Raw genomic sequence first — 20,167 nt, 5'->3', positions numbered from 1 at the left:
AACTGCAAGGGAGACACAGAGATCTAAATAGAGACCATTATTTGTGGCACTACACCCCTTTTGCTTCTATTTATTTTTGATTCAGATTTGTCATGGCCAATGGCTAGTTCAATAAAGTTATTTGGATTGGATTGGATTGGATTGGATTGATTGGGGGAATCTAGGTTCAGTACAAGTGGTTGGAGAACAACCTGACCATGCATTCAGAGATATTAAAAGGGCAACACTCGTTGGACTATGCATGGTTCTGAACCCAAAGAAAGGTTCCAGGTTCAATCCCTGGAAATCTTGCTGAAACCATGGAGAGGTGGCTAATACTGAGCTAAATGGGACAATGGTTTGATTTGGAATATTGGCAAATTGCTATGTTAAGATACAGAAGGACTGCCAGAACAAGATGATTACTGGACCTGAAAGATGATCCATTCCACAAAATCCCTGTTACATATGCATATTGATATTATGATCACTAATGGATTGAGGCTTCTTTATTCTCATATGTTATATTTACAATTTGTGGCATGCATGTGACACAGAAAACAAAGGTAAAAACTCCCAACCCTGACACCCGAATGTATCACTCCACTTATGGTTACTGCAACTTTTAAATTATTCTGTTTCCAAACAGATATATTTCAGGCTGCAATATTTGTCTGTTCAGTTTATTGGAAAAATAGAACTGGGAGAGTTAAAAGTGATCAAGGTCCACAGTAACCTGTTAATCCTGACAGAATGCTGCTACAGAACCTGCTTCAAATTTTCCTCCAGTTGTGTTTGAACAGCTGTTTAAACTGGAAATGAGATTGTGGATTGAAAACACACAGCCTCTTTCCTCAGAGAAGAAAAACAATCCCATTATTCAAGAACCTTCTTTGAGGAAAGTCCACAGTCTCTGCCTATTGATTTTTCATCTTTGGATTTTTGCAAATAGTGCAGGCATATTTCCACTGTTCAGAATCCAAAGGGAATTTATAGCCCCCTTTCTCTCAGTATATAACTATAGTGTGGTATCCAATGTTAGTCAGACTCAGAGCAAACCCTGTGAAATCCATGGACTTAAAATTACCTGTCTGTCAATTTCATTGGGGCTCCTGTATGACTAACTTGGAATATCACCCACAGATATGTCAATGTCACATGAACAAACTGAGCACCATTTATTTAGTTAGTTCTTTCCACAGTGGACTTGTTTCTTAATTTTATTCGGTTCTTTCCTGAATGAACACTTTCCCTTTTGTACCACTCAAGTACTTGCGGGCAGCACGTAAGAAAGACAACACTCCAAGCTGTAGCAGGGCCCTGCCACATAATAAAATACAGGTTTCTTTGAATAAAAATGTGAAGCCTCTGCACTTAAGCATTCACTGGTTTGCCTTATGAAGCAAGGCCTTCTCTCATACAGTGCTGCTCTTTCCAACACCCATTTGACAGTTGTGATGCTTGCTTGCTGGCACCTACTCGTCTCTTCAGCATCAGGAAACAGTTTTATTTTCCCAGGCCCTAACTCAGTGGCAGAACCCATCCTTTGCACACAGAAGAACTCAGGTTCATCTTCATGTAGGGCTGGGGAAAGAACCCGGTTTGAAATCCTGCTGAGATTCTCCCAGCCAGTGCAGATAAAACCTGCATTAGATGGGCCAATAGTCTGACTTCTATAAGATACCTTCCTAAATGTTGGCTGGGGTGAGTTTTTATCTTGTGGTTTTAGCTTATCTGTTTCAAATCTTGCTGTTTCTAATCCTACTATTTACTGCTTTTGATTTTATGTTACTAATTGCTTTATCATGTGTTGTTGGCTGCCCTGAAAGCAATTCTTACTGGCAGGGTATTTTTAAAAAGAAAAGAAATGAATGAATGAATGAATGCATAAAATATCATGTTACCAATTATCCCATTAACTGTGCTGGACCAATGCTCTTGTAAAGGAATCAATTAAAGTGGGAAGTTATCCCGTTGCTGCTACAAAATTGTTACATGGCGAGCCCTGCGTGTACCCAAGAGATTGTGTTCAGTGTTAAGTTTGTAAAGAAGCTGTAGTTGTGTTTAAAATTATGAAAGATTTGGAGTACAAAAGTACATTGTCTGTCATGGATGAAGTCCTATAAAGGAAGGATTCTCATCAGCAAGTCTGCCCACACTGACAGATGCTGCTTTCGGGCATTGATTGGTGTGATCATGGCACATTTTTCAGCTGCCTTGTTTGCACGAAACATTGCAGAGACACAGTGACTGTAAACATGATCACAGCCGGTGATGTACTTCTTCCTCGATAACGGTTATATCCACAGAGCTACTTAAAGCGTTTTGGAGAACTGGTCCTCAAAGGGCCAAAAGAAACAGTGTGTCCTATGTTCCATAGATATGCCCCCCTTTAAAAATGCTTCAGTTCAGTTCAGGCAAACCTAGTCTTTTGCCTGGCTTCTTTCAGCTGCAGTCTCTGGTGTGGCCTCAGAACTTCACACACTATAAATCTCTTTGAAAGGAAATATGCATCAAAGCAGTTCACTCAGTTGTCTCTCCATGTTAGCCATTTCCCCAAACATTAAATGCATCCAGGTTTTCACTTTGCCTCCTTCCTCTCCCCCATACTGTTGGTGCCTTGCTGATCTCAGGGTAGCTAATCTCATGCCAGAGCCAGATCACGAGGCACAGGAATGTAGTCTCGCCTACTTCAGATAGAATCTGTGGTGGGAACTGGGAGTATCTGGGCTCCTCTCTATCTCTGTCATTCTAGGTGGCTGTTCCCTTCCTGTGTTCTTTTGTCGCTGAAGGGTGATGATAAGAGTTCGTGTCATGCAAAGTCTCTGAGCTCACTTTTTTGTAACCCGAGACATAACCAAGGGTTAACCATCACCTCAATTGCCTGAAAGATGAATGTCACATGAGCAGAACTAACAAGAAACAGGGAAAGTGACACTTAATGTGTCACTTAACACTCAATACTGCATTAACTACTGAGTTGTAAGACGGTGGGGGAGGAAGAGAAAAAAGTGCCCTTGTTTGCTTCTCCTACATTTGAAATTAAAAGGCCAAGTAAAAAAGGGGCATTTTGATTTGCAATAAATTCTAATTCATGAAGGTGACCTTCTCATGGCAGAAAGCGGGAAAAACAAAGGCATCCCTGCCTTATTAAACCACATCTGGGAGCATCCCTTCAACCTCCAGCATCATTTAATGAAATAGAGAGGACAATAAAGGAACATCAAACCAGACTTTGCCACAAATTCAATGATAACAGGTTAGAACTTAATGAGAGAGGCCTGGCCACCACCTAAGCCAAAGTGTGTAAGTTGTCCTATGAGTACTTGCAGGGTTGTTAATTTATGGTAAACCAGAATCTCCCTTTGGAACTGGCCATCTCTACGGTATTAGAAAGGTTCCTCCCGAATGCTGCCTCTGTGGAGGAGTGGTCAGCCTTGGAATAATCAGTGCAGGGGTAGTCAAGGGGTAGTGGTGTCCTTCTACCAGCCCCAGCCAACATGGCCAATGGTCATGGATGATAGGAGTTATAGTCCACAATATCTAGAGAGCGTCACATTGCCTACCATTTGTTTAGTGAAAAATTATCAAAGAAAACTCCACTGAAGGACTTTGTGTTCTTTTTCTTTCAGAGTCTATGAGTTGTACTACCTCCAGTATCAAGAGGCTGCATGCCTCTGAGCACCAGTCAGAAGATTGCTATGGTGCTCATGCCCTGCTTGTGGTCTTCCCACCAGCATATGGTTGACCATTATGAGAACGTGATGCTGAACTAAATGGGCATAGCATCTTTCTTATATTCTTAAATAAACTTTTTTAAAGCATTTGTCAATTACACTTTTTATTAGTGATGCATCCTCTTTGTGGAATGTCAGGATTGTGTGTATGTGCTTGTTTCTTGTGATTTTTATTTCCACGTTTACAACACACACACATGTTTTACTGTAAGAGCGACTTATGCAGTATACAATATCCAATCTCTTCCTTTCTCTGGCTTTCTGTCTGGATAGTCCATTTGGTTGTGTTCATTGTACAGCCGCAGAACTGATACTTCAGGCTTCACGGAGCTCCATGGCTTTGCACTAGCAAAACTGATTGGACTATTCTTGACACAGCCATATGCTTGAGTGAGTGATAACTGCTAAATACAAATGACATGATTCAATAAAGTCAGTTACTATAAGCCTTTTAAACTAGAAATCCCATGTGTGCCTGTCAGTGCAATTGACAGCTGAAAGTTCGTTTATGAAGATCTCAAACTAGACTTGACAGAACAATGAATCTCAAATTACATCTACACAGAAGCAGCAACTTGTAAAATATGTCTGACCTACCTTACAGTAGTCTATATCAGTTACAGAAGGGACACAAAAAATACCTCCTGATTGTGTCTGTGACAGCTCAAAAAACTTTTGTAGCCTATTTGTTGGTGCACAAGCAGCAAACTCCAAAGAGGAAGCTGTAGTGTAGACAAAACTGTTGAAAGAATATCAACCTAGAACCAAATTTATTAAAAAACTTTTGTTTCCTACAAAGATGACACCTTGGTGCATTATTTGCTTCCTTGAACATTAACTGGCTTATCCAAGTAAGAGAATTTACAGGCTTTCCATTAATAATTATGACAAACTACTTGCTGAAAAAGTAATGTAGTTAGCAAATTATTCATAACCCAGTCTTGGTCTTTATAATAATAATATATAAAAAAAGAATATGAATGACAGATTCATTGCACAAGCCTAACTCTAAACTCCACAGAATTCCATGGGGTAAAAATTCTTCCTAGCAATTTAATTACATGTTCCTTGACTTAATCAGATGTTGAATACCATTCTGAGATTTTGTTTCCTCTGGCACTGGCATTTACAAATATCGCATTAGTGCTAACGTAGCATTTCAACAAAAATTACTCACATTGCTTGCTTTTGATTTGCCTTCCACAATAGCAACCCAAAGTAATAAACCATGCTGAAGCAGTTGAGACGGCATGTCCCCAGATCTCATTCTCCACAGCACGGTGGCACTTGAAAAATATTCTAGTATTTCAATATCAGTTCTGAATTTAATCAAAACGTTATAAACCAGAATAAACTTTGCTTGCAAGAGCCATGCTGCTTTAACAGAATTGAAGTCAATTTACCGGGTTAATAAAAATCTAGCCACTATTATAATATTACTAAAGCGTAATAAAGTGCTGCACAGACTTAGCAATCTCTCAGTTACCAGTACAGGGACTTGCTTTATTGTCCTAGGGTGACATTTGCTGAGGTCCCCATGCTTTCTATGGAACCTAATCATGTGTAATTATGAGGTGGATTAAGGTAATTCAAAGCACCATCCTCAATATGTAAAATTTCAAACTAGACTGTGAGAATGTCTGAGGAATGAGATACAGTGAGTTTATACTATTATTTCAGAAAACTCACTGATTGTTTCCTTAGAGAAAGCAACTGTTTCCCCATATCTCGGCAACAAAACATTTACACCCTGTGCAGTGCAAAGCTAAGCATGTCTACTGGAACAGCAGACTGGAATTTACACCCAGTAAGTGTGCTTTGGATTGCAGCTTTAGTTAACTATCTACTTCACCATATGATAGAGCATTTAAAAAGAACTCTTACCTATAACAGAATGGCGATGGCTTTGGGTGACAATTTGCCCTTCTAAAATGGTCTTATAAATCCACCCGCATTATGTAAACTTATGCTGATTCTAGCCTCATGTAATTTAGGGTACCCTTTTTCTTTTTTGTCTGAACAGAAATACAAGACACCATGAAAAAAGTGATTATGTGAACACATTAGAGTTTTGTGTGTGTGTCTTGTGTGCACTAATCAGGTGAGAAGTCTGGAGTTTATACTCCTACAAAGGAAACACTAGACACTCTTTCGTGCAAGCCAAAATTAGCTGTCAGTTTCTCCATGGACATTTTCCATGTGTACTTTGAGGTAGTCGTTTCTTGTAAACTTTTTGTGGCATAGCTGGCATTCCGCCATGGGGCGATTGGGATTGTGAGTCAGTTTGTGCCGGATCAGCATTTTCTTCAGGCTGAACGACAAGTCACAAACCTAAAGCAATGATAAAAAGACAAAAAGGAAACCAGTGGATTGTTGATGATTCAGAAGAATATTTCATAAGTAGACATTTGGGCACCCAACATTATGCACAACCCAGATTAAGCAATAGGGTAATATTATCCACCATTTCTGAACCAGGGATATGCTGCTAACTTTATTAATCTTTTATCTAATCATATCAGAAGGCTTTAGCTGTATCTCTGGATTGCATTGTGGAGCTGCCTCCTTTTTTTCCTGGAGAACACAGCAAGGCTGTGTGGCTTTATGAGATCACACAGTTTGGCTATAAAGAAGGTAACCACTCCTTCACTATTTTGCTGCTCATCCTCTCTAACGTTAAGCAAGTGACTATCTTTCATCCTCAACTCCCCATCTGTAAAATGATAACAGTAAGTATAAGGCATTGGGAAGGTGTTTTCTCAAACCTGGGCCTCTACCAGTTATCCTGTTACCTTAGGTCACTCAGTCAACCAGCCTGACTAAGCCTTGATGTCAAGGTTGCCCACTAAGCCACAGAACTATGTACTGTCAGCCTGAAGATGGATGGCTGACTTCATAAGTCAATGGAGACAAATCACCAAATAGAAAACCTTGTTGCAACAAGATTCTCTCATTTGCCCAGTCTGGTATGTGACCATCAGCCTGACTATCTTGCCATTGTTAGCCTGATCTGGTGCTGACCTTCCCATTTGTCCCTGGTTCACTTGACCCTCTCCTACCTGAATCAGAATTGGATCCTAGCTGCAGCTTGCTGTAAAGGTAGCTTTCACATGCTTACAGAATATTCCTTTTAAGAAGCCATTTATTTTTCCCTAAGAGAAGCAAACTCCAAAGAGAGGGGGAAATGTTTTGTTGGCTTCTTTGAAACAGCACTATTATCAAGATGAACCAGATTTTAAGACACAAAAACAGATTCCCCAGACAAAAAACCAGCAGGTAATGAGAAAACTAGTACAGCAATGCATGGAGGAAAAATCACCACTCCACAAGTCAGTAACCAAGGGTGGACCAATAGCAACCACAGAATAAGATCAAGCCAGCCGTGGTTGTCTCTACTGTCTCTACTGAAACACTTAAGAACCTGGTAAGTTGCTCATCTGTGTTCACTAAGAGAAGTATGAAGAACAGGAAGTGGAAGTCACTTCCACTAGGCTTGACAACATTTGAACTGGCCCTGAAGTTGTCCTTTGAAAAGTATTTGATCTTCAGCATGAGCAGATGGTCATATTTACCTCCATGCTGCTGATTTCTGTATCTCAAACCTCGGATAAAGAGAGAGAACAAGGCTAGGCTGTTATTTTTCTGGACAGTTTGTAGCAATATCTGGACTTCCTGCTCCCTCCCAAAGTAATTTTCTGGTCTAAGGGTTTAATTTAACAATAATATAACTGCTTGCGCTTATGAATTGCATGAGAAGTAAAACTCAGGTGAGGCTGATGTTTGAACAGTGTCTCCCTACTAGGGAGTTAAACAGTGTTCTATCTTCCCAAGGATATCTGGTATTATTCATTGTGCAAGCAAAAACAATACAATGACATACTGAATGAGTGAACATACAACACATCCTGACTGCTGAGTCTTTCTCTGTAAGACAATGATTAATGAACTGCTTTCCATAACCCTTTGGAAACAGTACCAGCATACTTCTGTCAAGGTATAAGAATGCTGCATCAGCATCATTTACAGGTATAATTTTAAGGACTGCCATATAAACACTGGAAGAAAAGAGTATTTGCCCTAAAAGGAATTTGTCTCAGAAACTTATTCTTTCCTCACTATGTTCAATGACAGGCACTGTCCAATGGTCAGTTCTGCTCCAAACGAGCCTATTTTAGTAGATTACAAGTTTGAATATAGAGGCTTAATGCATTCCTAGTTATCAGAAGACCTAAGGATAAGTGCAATGCAATCAGATGATCATTACCCACATCTAGGAAAAGCAGTTGTGTGCAACCTCTACAGTGCACCATTAAATTAAACAACCACAGACCCAAGTATTCCCTGTGACCAGACTGGAATTTTCAAAATGGCTAGGGCTTTCTCTCTTTAATAGGTGTCAAGGGCTGGGGAAGAACAAGCAACGAGACAAATCCTCTATCTCCTAATGCTTAACACCACTGCAAAGGGCAAGGCACTATTGCAGCTCCATACTGTAATGACTCCCTCCGCCATGCAAATGGCAGTAGCCATATTAGTCTTTTGCAGCAAAAACAAGACTTAAGACTTTCAGGTAAATTCATACTTTCAACTATGAATTTGGTAGCTCTGTTTGGAACAAACTAGTTTTAATGACGGCAAGGAGATGGAGGATCCAGTGCACTGTGAATTATCTCTATGGAAATGAGGGCGATCACCATAGAATCATGGAATTGGGACCCAATGGTCACCCAGTCCAGTTGCCTGCAATGGGTGTGGAACTTGTGGCTCTCCAGGTGTTGCTGGACTACAGCTCCCATCATCTGTGATCCTTCGCCTTAACAGCTAATGGCAGTTAGAGGCCAACAACATCTGGAGGGACAGATGTTCCCAACCCTGATTTATAGCATGCAGTAGACTTTATGGTCCCATACCCTTTAGCAAAATCAGTTCCTTTTTTATTATTATTTTGGATCCTATTTTTGCCTTTTGATGGCGTCTTGTACAAAGGTTGGTAGTGTGATATAACGTAATTCTCTTAAGTATGCATGTGGGATGTTAGTGTGGATGCAGCTTGCCATTAATATACAGGCATGTAAATAGATGTGCATGAACGCTAAGGCAGCGTGCAGCCAAACATTTTACAGACTGCAGCAGCTGTACTGTATTTTGAACTGCTGATAAAGATATAATTAAAACAAAACACAAGTTAAACAAAAGAACAGGCACTGTCTTGGCTTCTAAATCAGTGAAGGGCAGGCAATTTCAGAGTAAACAAATACAGCTGGGTGACTAGAGCCTTCAGCAATGTGTGATAATAGGCTCAGGCAGTGATCCTTACTACGGAGTACACGGGAAATGACATGTCCCTATTTTCACCTGGGACATGTTGAAGGGCCTCCAATCTCTGCCTTCCCTGTGTTATTATAACATGGTCAAATGGAATCATGTGGACCACTGGACCACACTGATTAAATACTGACTGTGACTTTTGCACACTTAAATGGCAAGTATAAAATGCCTCTTTTACCAAAATCATGAAACCTCTAACAGATGTAGATGCTACAAATAAACATTTAACCCAGTAAGTACTACCGATGACCATATTTGCATGAATGTATATGTTTATGCAGCATCATAGACACATCGTTCATCTTCCTGGAAATAAATTCTAGGAATATCATCTTCAGCAGATGTGCTGTGTCAAATTCTGCTACCAGTAAGTAGTTCTTAATGAGTCTCAATCATACAAGTGATGACAGTTTAACAATGGCACATTATCTTTGCAAAATGAGAAGAATAAACTGCTTACAGATGCACACTTAATACCTATCCCTCGCTGAGCAGTAAATTCTTCTTGATATGCTATAACTGTAACATTTCAAAAGCCTGCAAATAAATAAAGAAGTGTGCACTGCCAAGGTTAAAACAAAACAAAGAAACAGTACAAAGAGTTTGCAAAGTGATAGCTGCAATGCATGGAGAAAATTATAAGATAGGTTGCCTCAAACAGGAAAGGTGAGTCATGCAAAAAACAACTTTTCTGTGACATTCTGAAAAGCTGAAGTTTGAAAGCAGTTTTTTTATTAGCTGAGATGCTGTTCTAGATTCTAGAATCTAGCATCAAAAGCTGAAAGAAAAGGCTTTTGAAACATGCTGAGAAAGAATTTAATGTAGCTAATTTAATGTTAAATGTGTTTAAATGCCTAGTGTGAGAATTTAAATGGGCAGTTTAAGTATATGTATGCTAAATGCTGGACAGAACAAGGAAGCATCTCAGTATGAGAAATGTACACTTAGAGTTGAATTGCACATTCAGAAATATCACATGGCGTAGTCTTTCCTTGCACTGTACCAGTTCAGACAGCAAGCTGAGAATCAGATGTTTGAATGATCATCCTCCCTATGCAAAAACCTTTTGTGAAGGTAAAGGGTTCTAGCCTTCTGCCAGGTGTGTCAGCTTCCCCCAGTTTTGAAATATGTCATACTTAGAAGTGGCTCATTGGCTGGAGCAGAGATGCCATACTACATTCCCGGTAGATAGGCTGCTATTGCTTCTCAGGAAGGAGGGGGCAAGGCAGCAGGGTAAATGCAACAGCAAAATCAAAGTTTAACCTCCTTACTGTCTCTTCTCTCTAAGTAAGCAACCCACCTGCCAGGAAGCTAGTGCAATGGCTCTGCCTAGGGCTGGCCCAAGACATTTTGTCGCCTGAAGCAAACAGTTCCCCATGTCCACCAGGGAAGAAGAGTTAAGTGTAGATCTACATCAGGGGGTGGGATAAAGATCTACATTAGACACAAGGGTGGGGGAAGACCAGCAGGGCCTCCTATTCCCCAAGAGGCCACTGTAGAGGTGGTATTGGGGTTGAGGGATGCCAAGGAGACGGCAGATCCAGTCTCCAAGGAGCATGTCACAGCTGGCAATGCATTCCTTGGAGGCTGGATCTGCTGCCCCATGGATCTTGCTGCCTGAAATTGTTGCTTCACCTTGCTTCGTGGGTGGGCCAGCCCTGTCTCCCTATAGCATGGAAACTGGAAGAAGAAGAAGAAGAAGAAGAAGAAGAAGAAGAAGAAGAAGAAGAAGAAGAAGAGTAGTAGTAGTAGTAGTAGTAGTAGTAGTAGTAGTAGTAGTTTGGACTTGATATCCCACCTTTCACTCCCCTTAAGGAGTCTCAAAATGGCTAACAATCTCCTTTCCTTTCCTCCCCCACAACAAATACTCTGTGAGGTGAGTGAGGCTGAGAGACTTCAAAGAAGTGTGACTGGCCCAAGGTCACTCAGCAGCTGCATGTGGAGGAGCGGAGACGCGAACCCGGTTCACCAGATTACGAGCCCACCACTCTTAACCACTACTCCATGCTGGCTCTACACCATGTTGGAAGGGTAAGAGGAGCTGGAATTTTTTTTTAATGCCCTATGGGGTCTTCTGTCCAAGAAGCATGTTTAAAAATGTGGTGGAAGGAGGATACAGAGGCACCTCAATGGAGAGATGAAACACACATACACAATGTGGTGATGTCACCGAAAACAGCAACCCTGGGTGAATTTTACTGAAATACCTAACACTGACTAATACCTAGAATTACCTCATAGATTGCTGCTATCGTATCTACATGCCCCATAGGACATTCTTGGCAGCTATGCCAAGATGTGGAAATGTTCCATGTGTGGCAGTAATAGATTATCCTGCCTCTAAGGCATGTTGTATGCTACAGCAGCTGCTGGAAGCAGAAAATTCATCATGGGGATGCCTTTTTCAGTGGCATCCCTGTGGGCAGTGCGAGGTCTGTTATATTACCAAAGGGGCTGGTGCACATTTTGATTCTTAAAGCACTATAAATGCAGCCTATGCATGTTGAGTCCTTTAAGAATCAAATATTTTCAAGCAAAAAGCTCGTATTTGCTCAGTCCTACACACAACCTTTATTTGAACAAACCTATTTTTTATACCAGTTTTTTTTTTAATCCTGCCAGTATTCAACAAAGTTTTACTCAGAGTAGTCTCATTGAAATTAATGAACATGACTAGGTTAGGTCTGTTAATTTCAATTGGTCTACTCTGAGTAAAAAATTATGAAATACAGTGGTACCTTGTTTACATACACTTCAGGTTACAGACTCCGCTACCCCAGAAATAGTGCCTCGGGTTAAGAACTTTGCTTCAGGATGAGAACAGAAATCGTGCAGTGGCGGTGCAGCGGCAGCAAGAGGCCCCATTAGCTAAAGTGGTGCTTCAGGTTAAGAACAGTTTCAGGTTAAGAACGGACCTCCAGAACGAATTAAGTACTTAACCCGAGGTACCACTGTACTGTCCATCAGATGTCAGTTGTTACAGACTGTTAAATACAACAGTGGTACTGTTCAGGCTTTTGAAAATTTATTGTAAACCAAACAAAATATGGAACAACTATTGAAATTTCAATGAGATCTTCATCCATGCCCCTGCCGACATTAATTAGGCATTTAATTGGTGATATTTTTTATGATCTGCTTTGCAAATAGTCTAATAAAAACCTGCAATTCAGGTCCATGATCGTAAAGCATATTACAGTTAAACATACAATATTTCTAGCTAACGTTAGGATTACACACACAGAGGACACTTTTCTTGCTACCGCTGTTTTGTGCAATCTTATACATGCCTGCACAGAACTACATCCTGCTAGGTTCAATGGCTTTTATTTGTAGGTAAGTATGCACAGGACAAAAATGTTGCAATGGCTCAAGTCAGCCTTCATGCCAAATCATGATCTTTGCAGACCATAGTTCAGAATCCACACCATGAATTGAGCTTCCAGACCTAGGGTTGTATTCCAAATCAGTCATACTCAGAGCAGACCCACTGAAATTAATGAACATGGCTGCCTAAGGTTCATTAATATGAATGTGTTTGAGTAAACTTTGGTGTTCCTCTGTTTCAGTTATGATCTATTCATAAATTCAGTACCATCTGCATGGTGCAACAACCTTTTAAGGCACAGCAATGGCCCTAGCAGTGGTTTGTCCATGATGAATTGATGAATGATGAATTGCAAATCAGCTTTGGTTCAAACATAATGCCAACGCCTGGTTTGGCTTTGCAAATCATGGTTTTGCATTATTCTGAACGCAACCAATATTTTAATCTGGGTAAGCATTATAGAAGCTAGTATGAAAAGGGGAGGGGGACAAAACAAAAAACAAAGCACACACAGTGTCCACACACTGCATTTGGATGAGAATGGAAAAAAGCAGAGTGGGAAAGAATTACCCCTACATTTAATTCTCATTATAGAAGGAAAGGAATATTTACATTTTAAAAGGATCTTTTTCCTAATGCACAGGAGTCTCAGTGCTTTGTTACTGCAGAATTCTCCTGAGGCACATAAAAGTGTTTTACTGCAATAAGCGAAATTTGAGCTCATTTAAATCTTTGTCACTAAAGGCATTTCTCAATGCTAATTGCTGAATTAATATTAACAACAGAAACGCCTCATGTTACCCATGGTGTCTGTTTCTCACAGAATTATGCTAGTTGCTAGAGTTCAGTGAACCTTTCAGATTTTCTTACAAATCAGTGGAAATAGAAAAAAGTTAATAATCATCTCACTGGGCCTCTAAAAGTTAATTCTCTGAATGTGGAATGTTGCCATGTCCAGATAATGGCAACAAAGATGGTGAGGGACCTGGAGACTATGAGGAAAAGTTGAAGGAGGTAGGTGCGCCTTGCATGGAGAAGAGACAATTAAGAGGTCACCTGATAACTATCTTTGGTTGACACTTAGCAGATGGAGCAAATTTGCTCACCCTAGGCTTGAGCTGCTTGTCAGTGAGGTCACCCAATGTCTTGGCCAGAAGCCAGTGGTCAGTGTGTTGGCATGTGATCCAAAATAGTAGGTCCAAGTCAGCATTGGTCAACCTTGGGTCCCCAGATGTTGCTAGTCTACAGCTCACATCATCCCCAACCAACTTAGCCATTGGTCAAGGGTGATGTGAGTTGTAGTCCAACAACATATGGGGACTCAAAGTTGAAGAGCACTGGTCCAAATGACAAGAAATGGGATTTCAACTAAAGTTAGGAAGCACTTCTTGAAATTACAAGCTACTTGACGGTATGAGCTGGATCAGACTGCCTAGGAAACTGGGGGACTCTCCTTTAGTGGCAGAGACCGATGGCCAACTATCAGAAATGCCTTAACAGAAGATTTCATGCATCTACAAAGGGTTGAACCACATGACTTTGAGGCCTTTTCCAACTTGTATGATTCTGTGGATTGAGCAGATATATGCTGTCCCTGGTGAGCATGCAGGTACACAAATACTTCAGTTTGTGAGGTCCATATTGAGGACAGGGTATGTTTTGCTTACCCTGTGGATAGCAAGCTGTGGGAAGATAAATGATTGCAGTATAGAGTAGATGGAGAAGAGACTTCAGCAATAATGTGTAATAGTAGGTGGGTAAATGATGCACTGGCCATAATCATTACGGTGCAATACTATGCATATTCACTCAGAAGTAAGTCCCATTGTGTTCCAATGAGATTTACTCCCAGCCAGTTGTGCATAGGATTTCAGCCACAATGTGAAAGTGGAGATGTCAGCAGTACACAAAAGAATGCCTACGAAATGCTTGAGAGTATGCAGTCTGTCCCTGTTCTAAGTTCTCCTTGCTCATCTGAGCATGAAATCCTTGTCAAGAAAGCCTGTGATCAAATGATCTAGGCAGGATCTTGAATAAAACTGGCATGCAGGCAGATATCCTTTCTAGCCAAAATTCTAGATAAAACTCATATTAACATAAATGGAACTTATTACAGAGAAAAAAGGAATGTCTTCTCCTTCTCAGACTTGCACAGGTACTGCTCCTCCCTATGTGTTTAGGCATCTTTTAAAAGTACCATCTTTTGTGACACTAGATCATCACCATTAGATTAAGAACCTAGTAGAATTAAACTCCAGAGAATGGTACTTTAACAATTCCTTATCCCTTTAGACAATTACTCAAAGGGAAAAAAGGAATGACCAAAAATGTAAAGCCACTATCCTATTTTTTTGATCCTAACATTTCTAATGAAACCAAGCATTTTTACTAGGTATTTTAAGAGCCATGAACTTGGCATTAATTTCCTCTAGCTGACATCACTTCCCTAACCAGAAGGAAACAGGGTCAAACAAAAAAAGATGTGGTCTCAGAAACATTTCCCTAAATAGACATTCTTGATGTGTGCATGGAGTCTACACATGTAATTATGGACACTAACATTAGGAAAAATTGCTATGGGGAAAATGACACAGGCATTGCAAGCAGTTTGGAAACTAAAGCTTGCAGTCCTACTTACTTAAAGGACCAAACTGGACATCATGAAAAATGCATGACTGTATTTCAGGTATTTGTGTGTTTTTAAATATAATTAAAGAGCAATGTCAACAAGACGGAGATCAGACACCAATGTCAGCTTCTAATGGCAGTGGGAATACCAGCTTCAGGGGTGGCAATTTTCAATTTTCAATAGAACCTTAGTGTGGGATGAAAGGGTTAGGATGCCAGGTTGAGGAGACCTCAAGGTTGGTACCACTGTGGTGGGAAGGTAAACTGTGTTTCTGTACGCTCTGGGTTTCCATCACAGTGTTTCATTGCATCAGAAGTGGTTTAGTCATGCTGGCCACATGACCCGGAAAGCTGTCTGTAGACAAACACCGGCTCCCTCGACCTGAAAGCAAGATGAGTGCCACAACCTCATAATCCACCTGTGACGGGACTTAACCATCCAGGGGTCCTTTACCTTTACCTAGGTTGGTATTTAAATGTTTAAAAAGTCGTATGCATTTACGCATCTCATATATCATCTATTTTGTTCTTTACTCGCGTGTAAGCTCTATACAACACAATGTTGCTTATTTTGCATACATTTGCCTAGGAGTAAGTCCCACAGAACTCATTGGAATTTCTTGTTAATGGATAGGGTTATGCTGTTAATATGTCTTGCAGTGCAATAAAATAAATTATAATCCTAGACCAGTTAACCACCAAGTCTAAACTGTCAAAAGAGCAGACACTCTAAACAAAACAGAGGAATTGCTATCGTGCAAAAACAATTCTTAAATGATGTCGGTAGAGCATGAGGGCTGTGAGTTGAAGCCCCACGATGGGCAAAAGATTCCTGCTTTGCCCAAATGATCCTTTTAGTCCCTTCCAACTCGATGATTCTATGTACACCATACAATCAGTAAACATACTAGGATGTCTTTAGCAAAGCAAACAAAAAAAAGCAAAAAAGCAACAATAATAAAATTGTCCGAGTGAAATTTCACTAGTTACTCCATCTTTAATTAATCAAAGATTGAGAAAGACTGACAACCTTGGATGCAAATGTTTCTTGAACATATATTTACTCAGAAGTAAGTCCCATTCAGTTAGACTTACTCACAGGTAAGTGTGCAGCAGCAGTCGATGGGAAGCACAGGCAGAGAAGTGTTGCTCACCTGGCTTCCCAACACGGAGCCTTGCTGCCAATTACCAAGGAAAGAGGCATGAGGAGCACAACATGAGGTGGGTGGGGTGGCAGGTGCATGGAACTGGCTCTGCTGCATCTGAAATACCCTCAGCTCCCACACCTTGCCCCTTTCCTGATCTGAAGCTGGCAGTGGCACTTGGCCTTGGCCTTGGGAAGCCAGGTGAGAAGTGCCTCACTACCTGTGCCACCCCACTGACTGCTGCTGTTGGCGTGGGTAGGGTTGCACCCTTTGGGGTTCATCTTTGGATTAAACACAAATAGATCAAAAGGAAACCCAACTCACATCACACTGGAAAGGCTTCTCCCCTGTGTGGGTTCTCATGTGCTCGTCTAGACCTCGTTTCTGACTGAAGGCTTTGTTGCACTCGGAGCATTGGTAAGGCTTTTCCTGTAGCACAGTGAGCAAGAGAAGGAATTAAAGTGACTCGACTCGGTGCAGAGAGCAGGCTATTAACAGGACAGCATTCCATACTGGATGGTGAGGGCTTTGTATTAGTTTCACGAGACAAAGTTCAGTAAGTCTTTATATCTGGTGGGAAAGCTCTAGGCTGCCACCTTGTACTGCACCGGAAGCCTGGCCATGCCCTCTCTCAATATATCATTTGTTTATCTAACTACGAAATCTATACAATCCAGTGTAACTGTTCCTACAATTATCGTTCATCATCATGATCAAGACAAAATTACAAATGCAAAATGACCCCTAAAAACAATTCCAGTATATTAGCTATTGTAACAACTTCAAAGAAACCTGTTAAGTTCCATGTCTCCATCTTCAACTTTCCTCCTTGCCTAAATTTTAAATTATGTCCACTTCATACCATTTCAGCAAAATCCAATAGGTACAGTACAATGCTACGCTAACTATAAATTGAGTTCAATGGAGCTTACTCTAGGATAAGTAGGTTTATGATTGCAGCCCTTATCTCTCGCTCCTTCCATTTGGGGGCTGTCTACATTTTTGTAACAAAAATTTACTGAATACCCCCTCAAAATAATTCAGCAGCAATAGGAGCTGTCTTCCACTTTAACAATTAGGAATCTTTCTCTGTCTTTCATAACCAGTGTTTTTCAGGGAAGTGGGTGTGTTTGTTTTTCCATAACTTTTAATATGAATAACTAAAAAGCACAATGTCTCAGAAAGCTTGATTTACAACCTATTTTCAAAAGAAACATTTTGATTGAAGCCATTTTTAATTCTGTCAACCATAATACCAATGACCACAAGTGCTAGGGTTTTCCAGAATCACACAATTAAAAGTAGTTATCTGTGCATACTATATGGAAAGAAATTGTGGGAAGTCTCTACACTGAAAGTTTGAGAGGCTGTGGACGCGTTCTTCAGTTTAACTGATAATGCTGGGCAGAGATTCCTGTCGAGAATGCCTCCCATCCCCAAACATCACCTATATAAATAATATTAATATTTCTACAGTACTTCAGTGTTAGTTTTAAACTTGCCAAATGCATGATGAAATTACCACTCTGAATAAGAACTCCTCAATGTAGTCTCAACATACTCCTGATGATGGAGCTCTTTTGTGTAAGTTTTTCCTTTCAGAGAAATGTTTATCCACTTTTGTGGCTTTTTGATATTTATTTTACTTTGGGTAACCAGCATTTTAAAAAAATACATCAGAATAGGTCTATTTCCTAGCAAACAAGATATTTAGAAAAGAATCTTGCGGGTCCTGTCTTCAGGCTTTTGCGTCAATAGGATTTTTCCCCCTCCCTGACTACAGATTGAGTAAATACTCCACAGACAGGCCCCTGTAATTTTTACAGAAGTATATGTCTCAGGCATATGAAAAACAGGCATCACCAACATAGCCTTAATTTGTTTTGTATTGTAGTTAATGCAAACCACATTTGGTGTAAGCCCTCTGAAAATCCATTTTATTATCTGCATGTGCTGCTCAGTAAAAAGCTCAAAATAAAGTATAGTAAGCAGTTCCATATCTGAGATGCAAAGAAATGCAGATAGTATACAGAACAATCACAGCTATGGCATTACTGACCATGCCTCACAAATGTTTTGTTTATCATTTGCCTGCACTGTGATTTGAAGATGCTGTCTCGTCCACTCTGGGTGAATGGCTCACTCCAACTCGGAAAGTGACTCATAAGAAGAGGACATGTGAAGGAAAAAACCCTCTGAGAAGAAAAATACTCCATTCCAAGAAAACAATTATCTGGGCTGAGGCCATCAGGAGCAAGCATTTTCATTGTCTTGTTTTCTGGGTTTAATGCACTTAAACCTATTTCTGTCAGAGCTGCTGCTTCAGCTGCAATAGCTGGCAACTTCACTGCTAGCAGGGCAGACAGACAGAGTGGCCACAAAGGAAAAGGGACCTATCACGGTGTAATGAGATTTTTTTTTCTAGTGCCACTCAACTCATCCAGCAAGCTGAGAGGACCAAAAATCTACCTGGCTTCTGTCCAGATATCTTTCTAATGTAACCTCAGCCCAACCCATGGCTGCAATTTATGAAATAAGGCTGCCCCCTAAGTCTTCCAAAACCTAGTATGAAATAAGCTTGTTGTTTCTTTACTCTTTCCTATATAATAATAATAATAATAATAATAATAATAATAATAATAATTTATTATTTATACCCCGCCCATCTGGCTGGGCCTCCCCAGCCACTCTGGGCGGCTTCCATAGAAACCAAAAATACAGTAAAATATCACACATTAAAAACTTCCCTGAACAGGGCTGCCTTAAGATGTCTTCTGAATGTCAGGTAGTTGTTTATTGCTTTCACATCTGCTGGAAGGGCGTTCCACAGGGCGGGCGCCACTACCGAGAAGGCCCTCTGCCTGGTTCCCTGTAGCTTTGCTTCTCGCAATGAGGGAACCGCCAGAAGGCCCTCGGCGCTGGACCTCAGCGTCCGGGCAGAATGATGGGGGTGGAGACGCTCCTTCAGGTATACTGACCGAGGCTGTTTAGGGCTTTAAAGGTCAGCACCAACACTTTGAATTGTGCTCGGAAACATACTAGGAGCCAATGTAGGTCTTTCAAGACCGGTGTTATATGGTCTCGGTGGCTGCCCCCAGTCACCAGTCTAGCTGTCGCATTCTGGATTAGTTGTAGTTTCCGAGTCACCTTCAAAGGTAGCCCCACGTAGAGTGCATTGCAGTAGTCCAAGCGGGAGATAACCAGAGCATGCACCACTCTGGCGAGACAGTCCGCAGGCAGATAGGGTCTCAGCCTACATACCAGATGGAGCTGGTAAACAGCTGCCCTGGACACAGATTTGACCTGTGCCTCCATGGACAGCTGTGAGTCCAAAATGACTCCCAGGCTGCGCACCTGGTCCTTCAGGGGCACAGTTACTCCATTCAGGACCAGGGAATCCTCCACACCTGCTCGCCTCCTATCCCCCAAAAACAGTACTTCTGTCTTGTCAGGATTCAACCTCAAACTGTTAGCCGCCATCCATCCTCCAACCGCCTCCAGATACTCACACAGAACCTTCACCGCCTTCACTGGTTCTGATTTAAAGAGAGGTAGAGCTGGGTATCATCCGCATACTGATGAACACCCAGCCCAAACCTCCTGATGATCTCTCCCAGCGGCTGCAGGTAAATGTTGAAAAGCATGGGGGAGAGGACAGAACCCTGAGGCACCCCACAAGTGAGAGCCCAGGGGTCTGAACACTCATCCCCCACCACCACTTTCTGAACATGGCCCAGGAGGAAGGAGCGGAACCACTGTATGACAGTGCCCCCAGCTCCCAGCCCCTCAAGACGGTCCAGAAGGATGTTATGGTCGATGGTATCAAACGCCGCTGAGAGATCCAGCAGAACTAGGAAACAGCTCTCACCTTTGTCCCTAGCCCGCCGGAGATCATCAACCAGTGCGACCAAGGCAGTTTCAGTCCCATGATGAGGCCTGAATCCCGACTGGAAGGGATCCAAATGGTCTGCTTCTTCCAGGCGTGCCTGGAGTTGTTCGGCAACCACTCGCTCAATCACCTT

At 41.3% G+C, this 20,167-nt stretch overlaps 1 protein-coding gene and 1 long non-coding RNA gene across 5 annotated transcripts in view; one reads left to right on the top strand and one right to left on the bottom strand.

Annotated features, from left to right (window-relative positions):
- Nucleotides 1-1,435: 1,435 nt before the first annotated feature.
- On the top strand, nt 1,436-3,805 carry LOC128421158 (uncharacterized). The gene is made up of 2 exons (XR_008332246.1): nt 1,436-1,683; nt 3,612-3,805. It is a non-coding gene; the product is annotated as an uncharacterized LOC128421158 (long non-coding RNA).
- A 664-nt stretch (nt 3,806-4,469) lies between these two features.
- PRDM5 (PR/SET domain 5) overlaps nt 4,470-20,167 on the bottom strand; it is an 87,574-nt gene continuing 71,876 nt past the window's right edge. For 3 of the 4 annotated variants that reach the window (XM_053403511.1, XM_053403514.1, XM_053403512.1), the window contains exons 15-16: nt 16,470-16,574; nt 4,470-6,047 (exon numbers count right to left, since the gene is read on the bottom strand). In XM_053403511.1, the coding sequence (XP_053259486.1) occupies nt 5,883-6,047; nt 16,470-16,574 (270 nt within the window). In that variant the 3' untranslated portion in view covers nt 4,470-5,882. The remainder of the gene's footprint in view (nt 6,048-16,469; nt 16,575-20,167) is intronic. The other variant, XM_053403515.1, reaches the window with a different exon arrangement.

This window comes from Podarcis raffonei, chromosome 9 (assembly GCF_027172205.1).
Source record: "Podarcis raffonei isolate rPodRaf1 chromosome 9, rPodRaf1.pri, whole genome shotgun sequence".
NCBI classification, from domain to species: domain Eukaryota; kingdom Metazoa; phylum Chordata; class Lepidosauria; order Squamata; family Lacertidae; genus Podarcis; species Podarcis raffonei.
The sequence above is the reverse complement of the archived record's forward strand: the minus strand, read 5'-3'. Positions and strand labels throughout refer to the sequence as shown.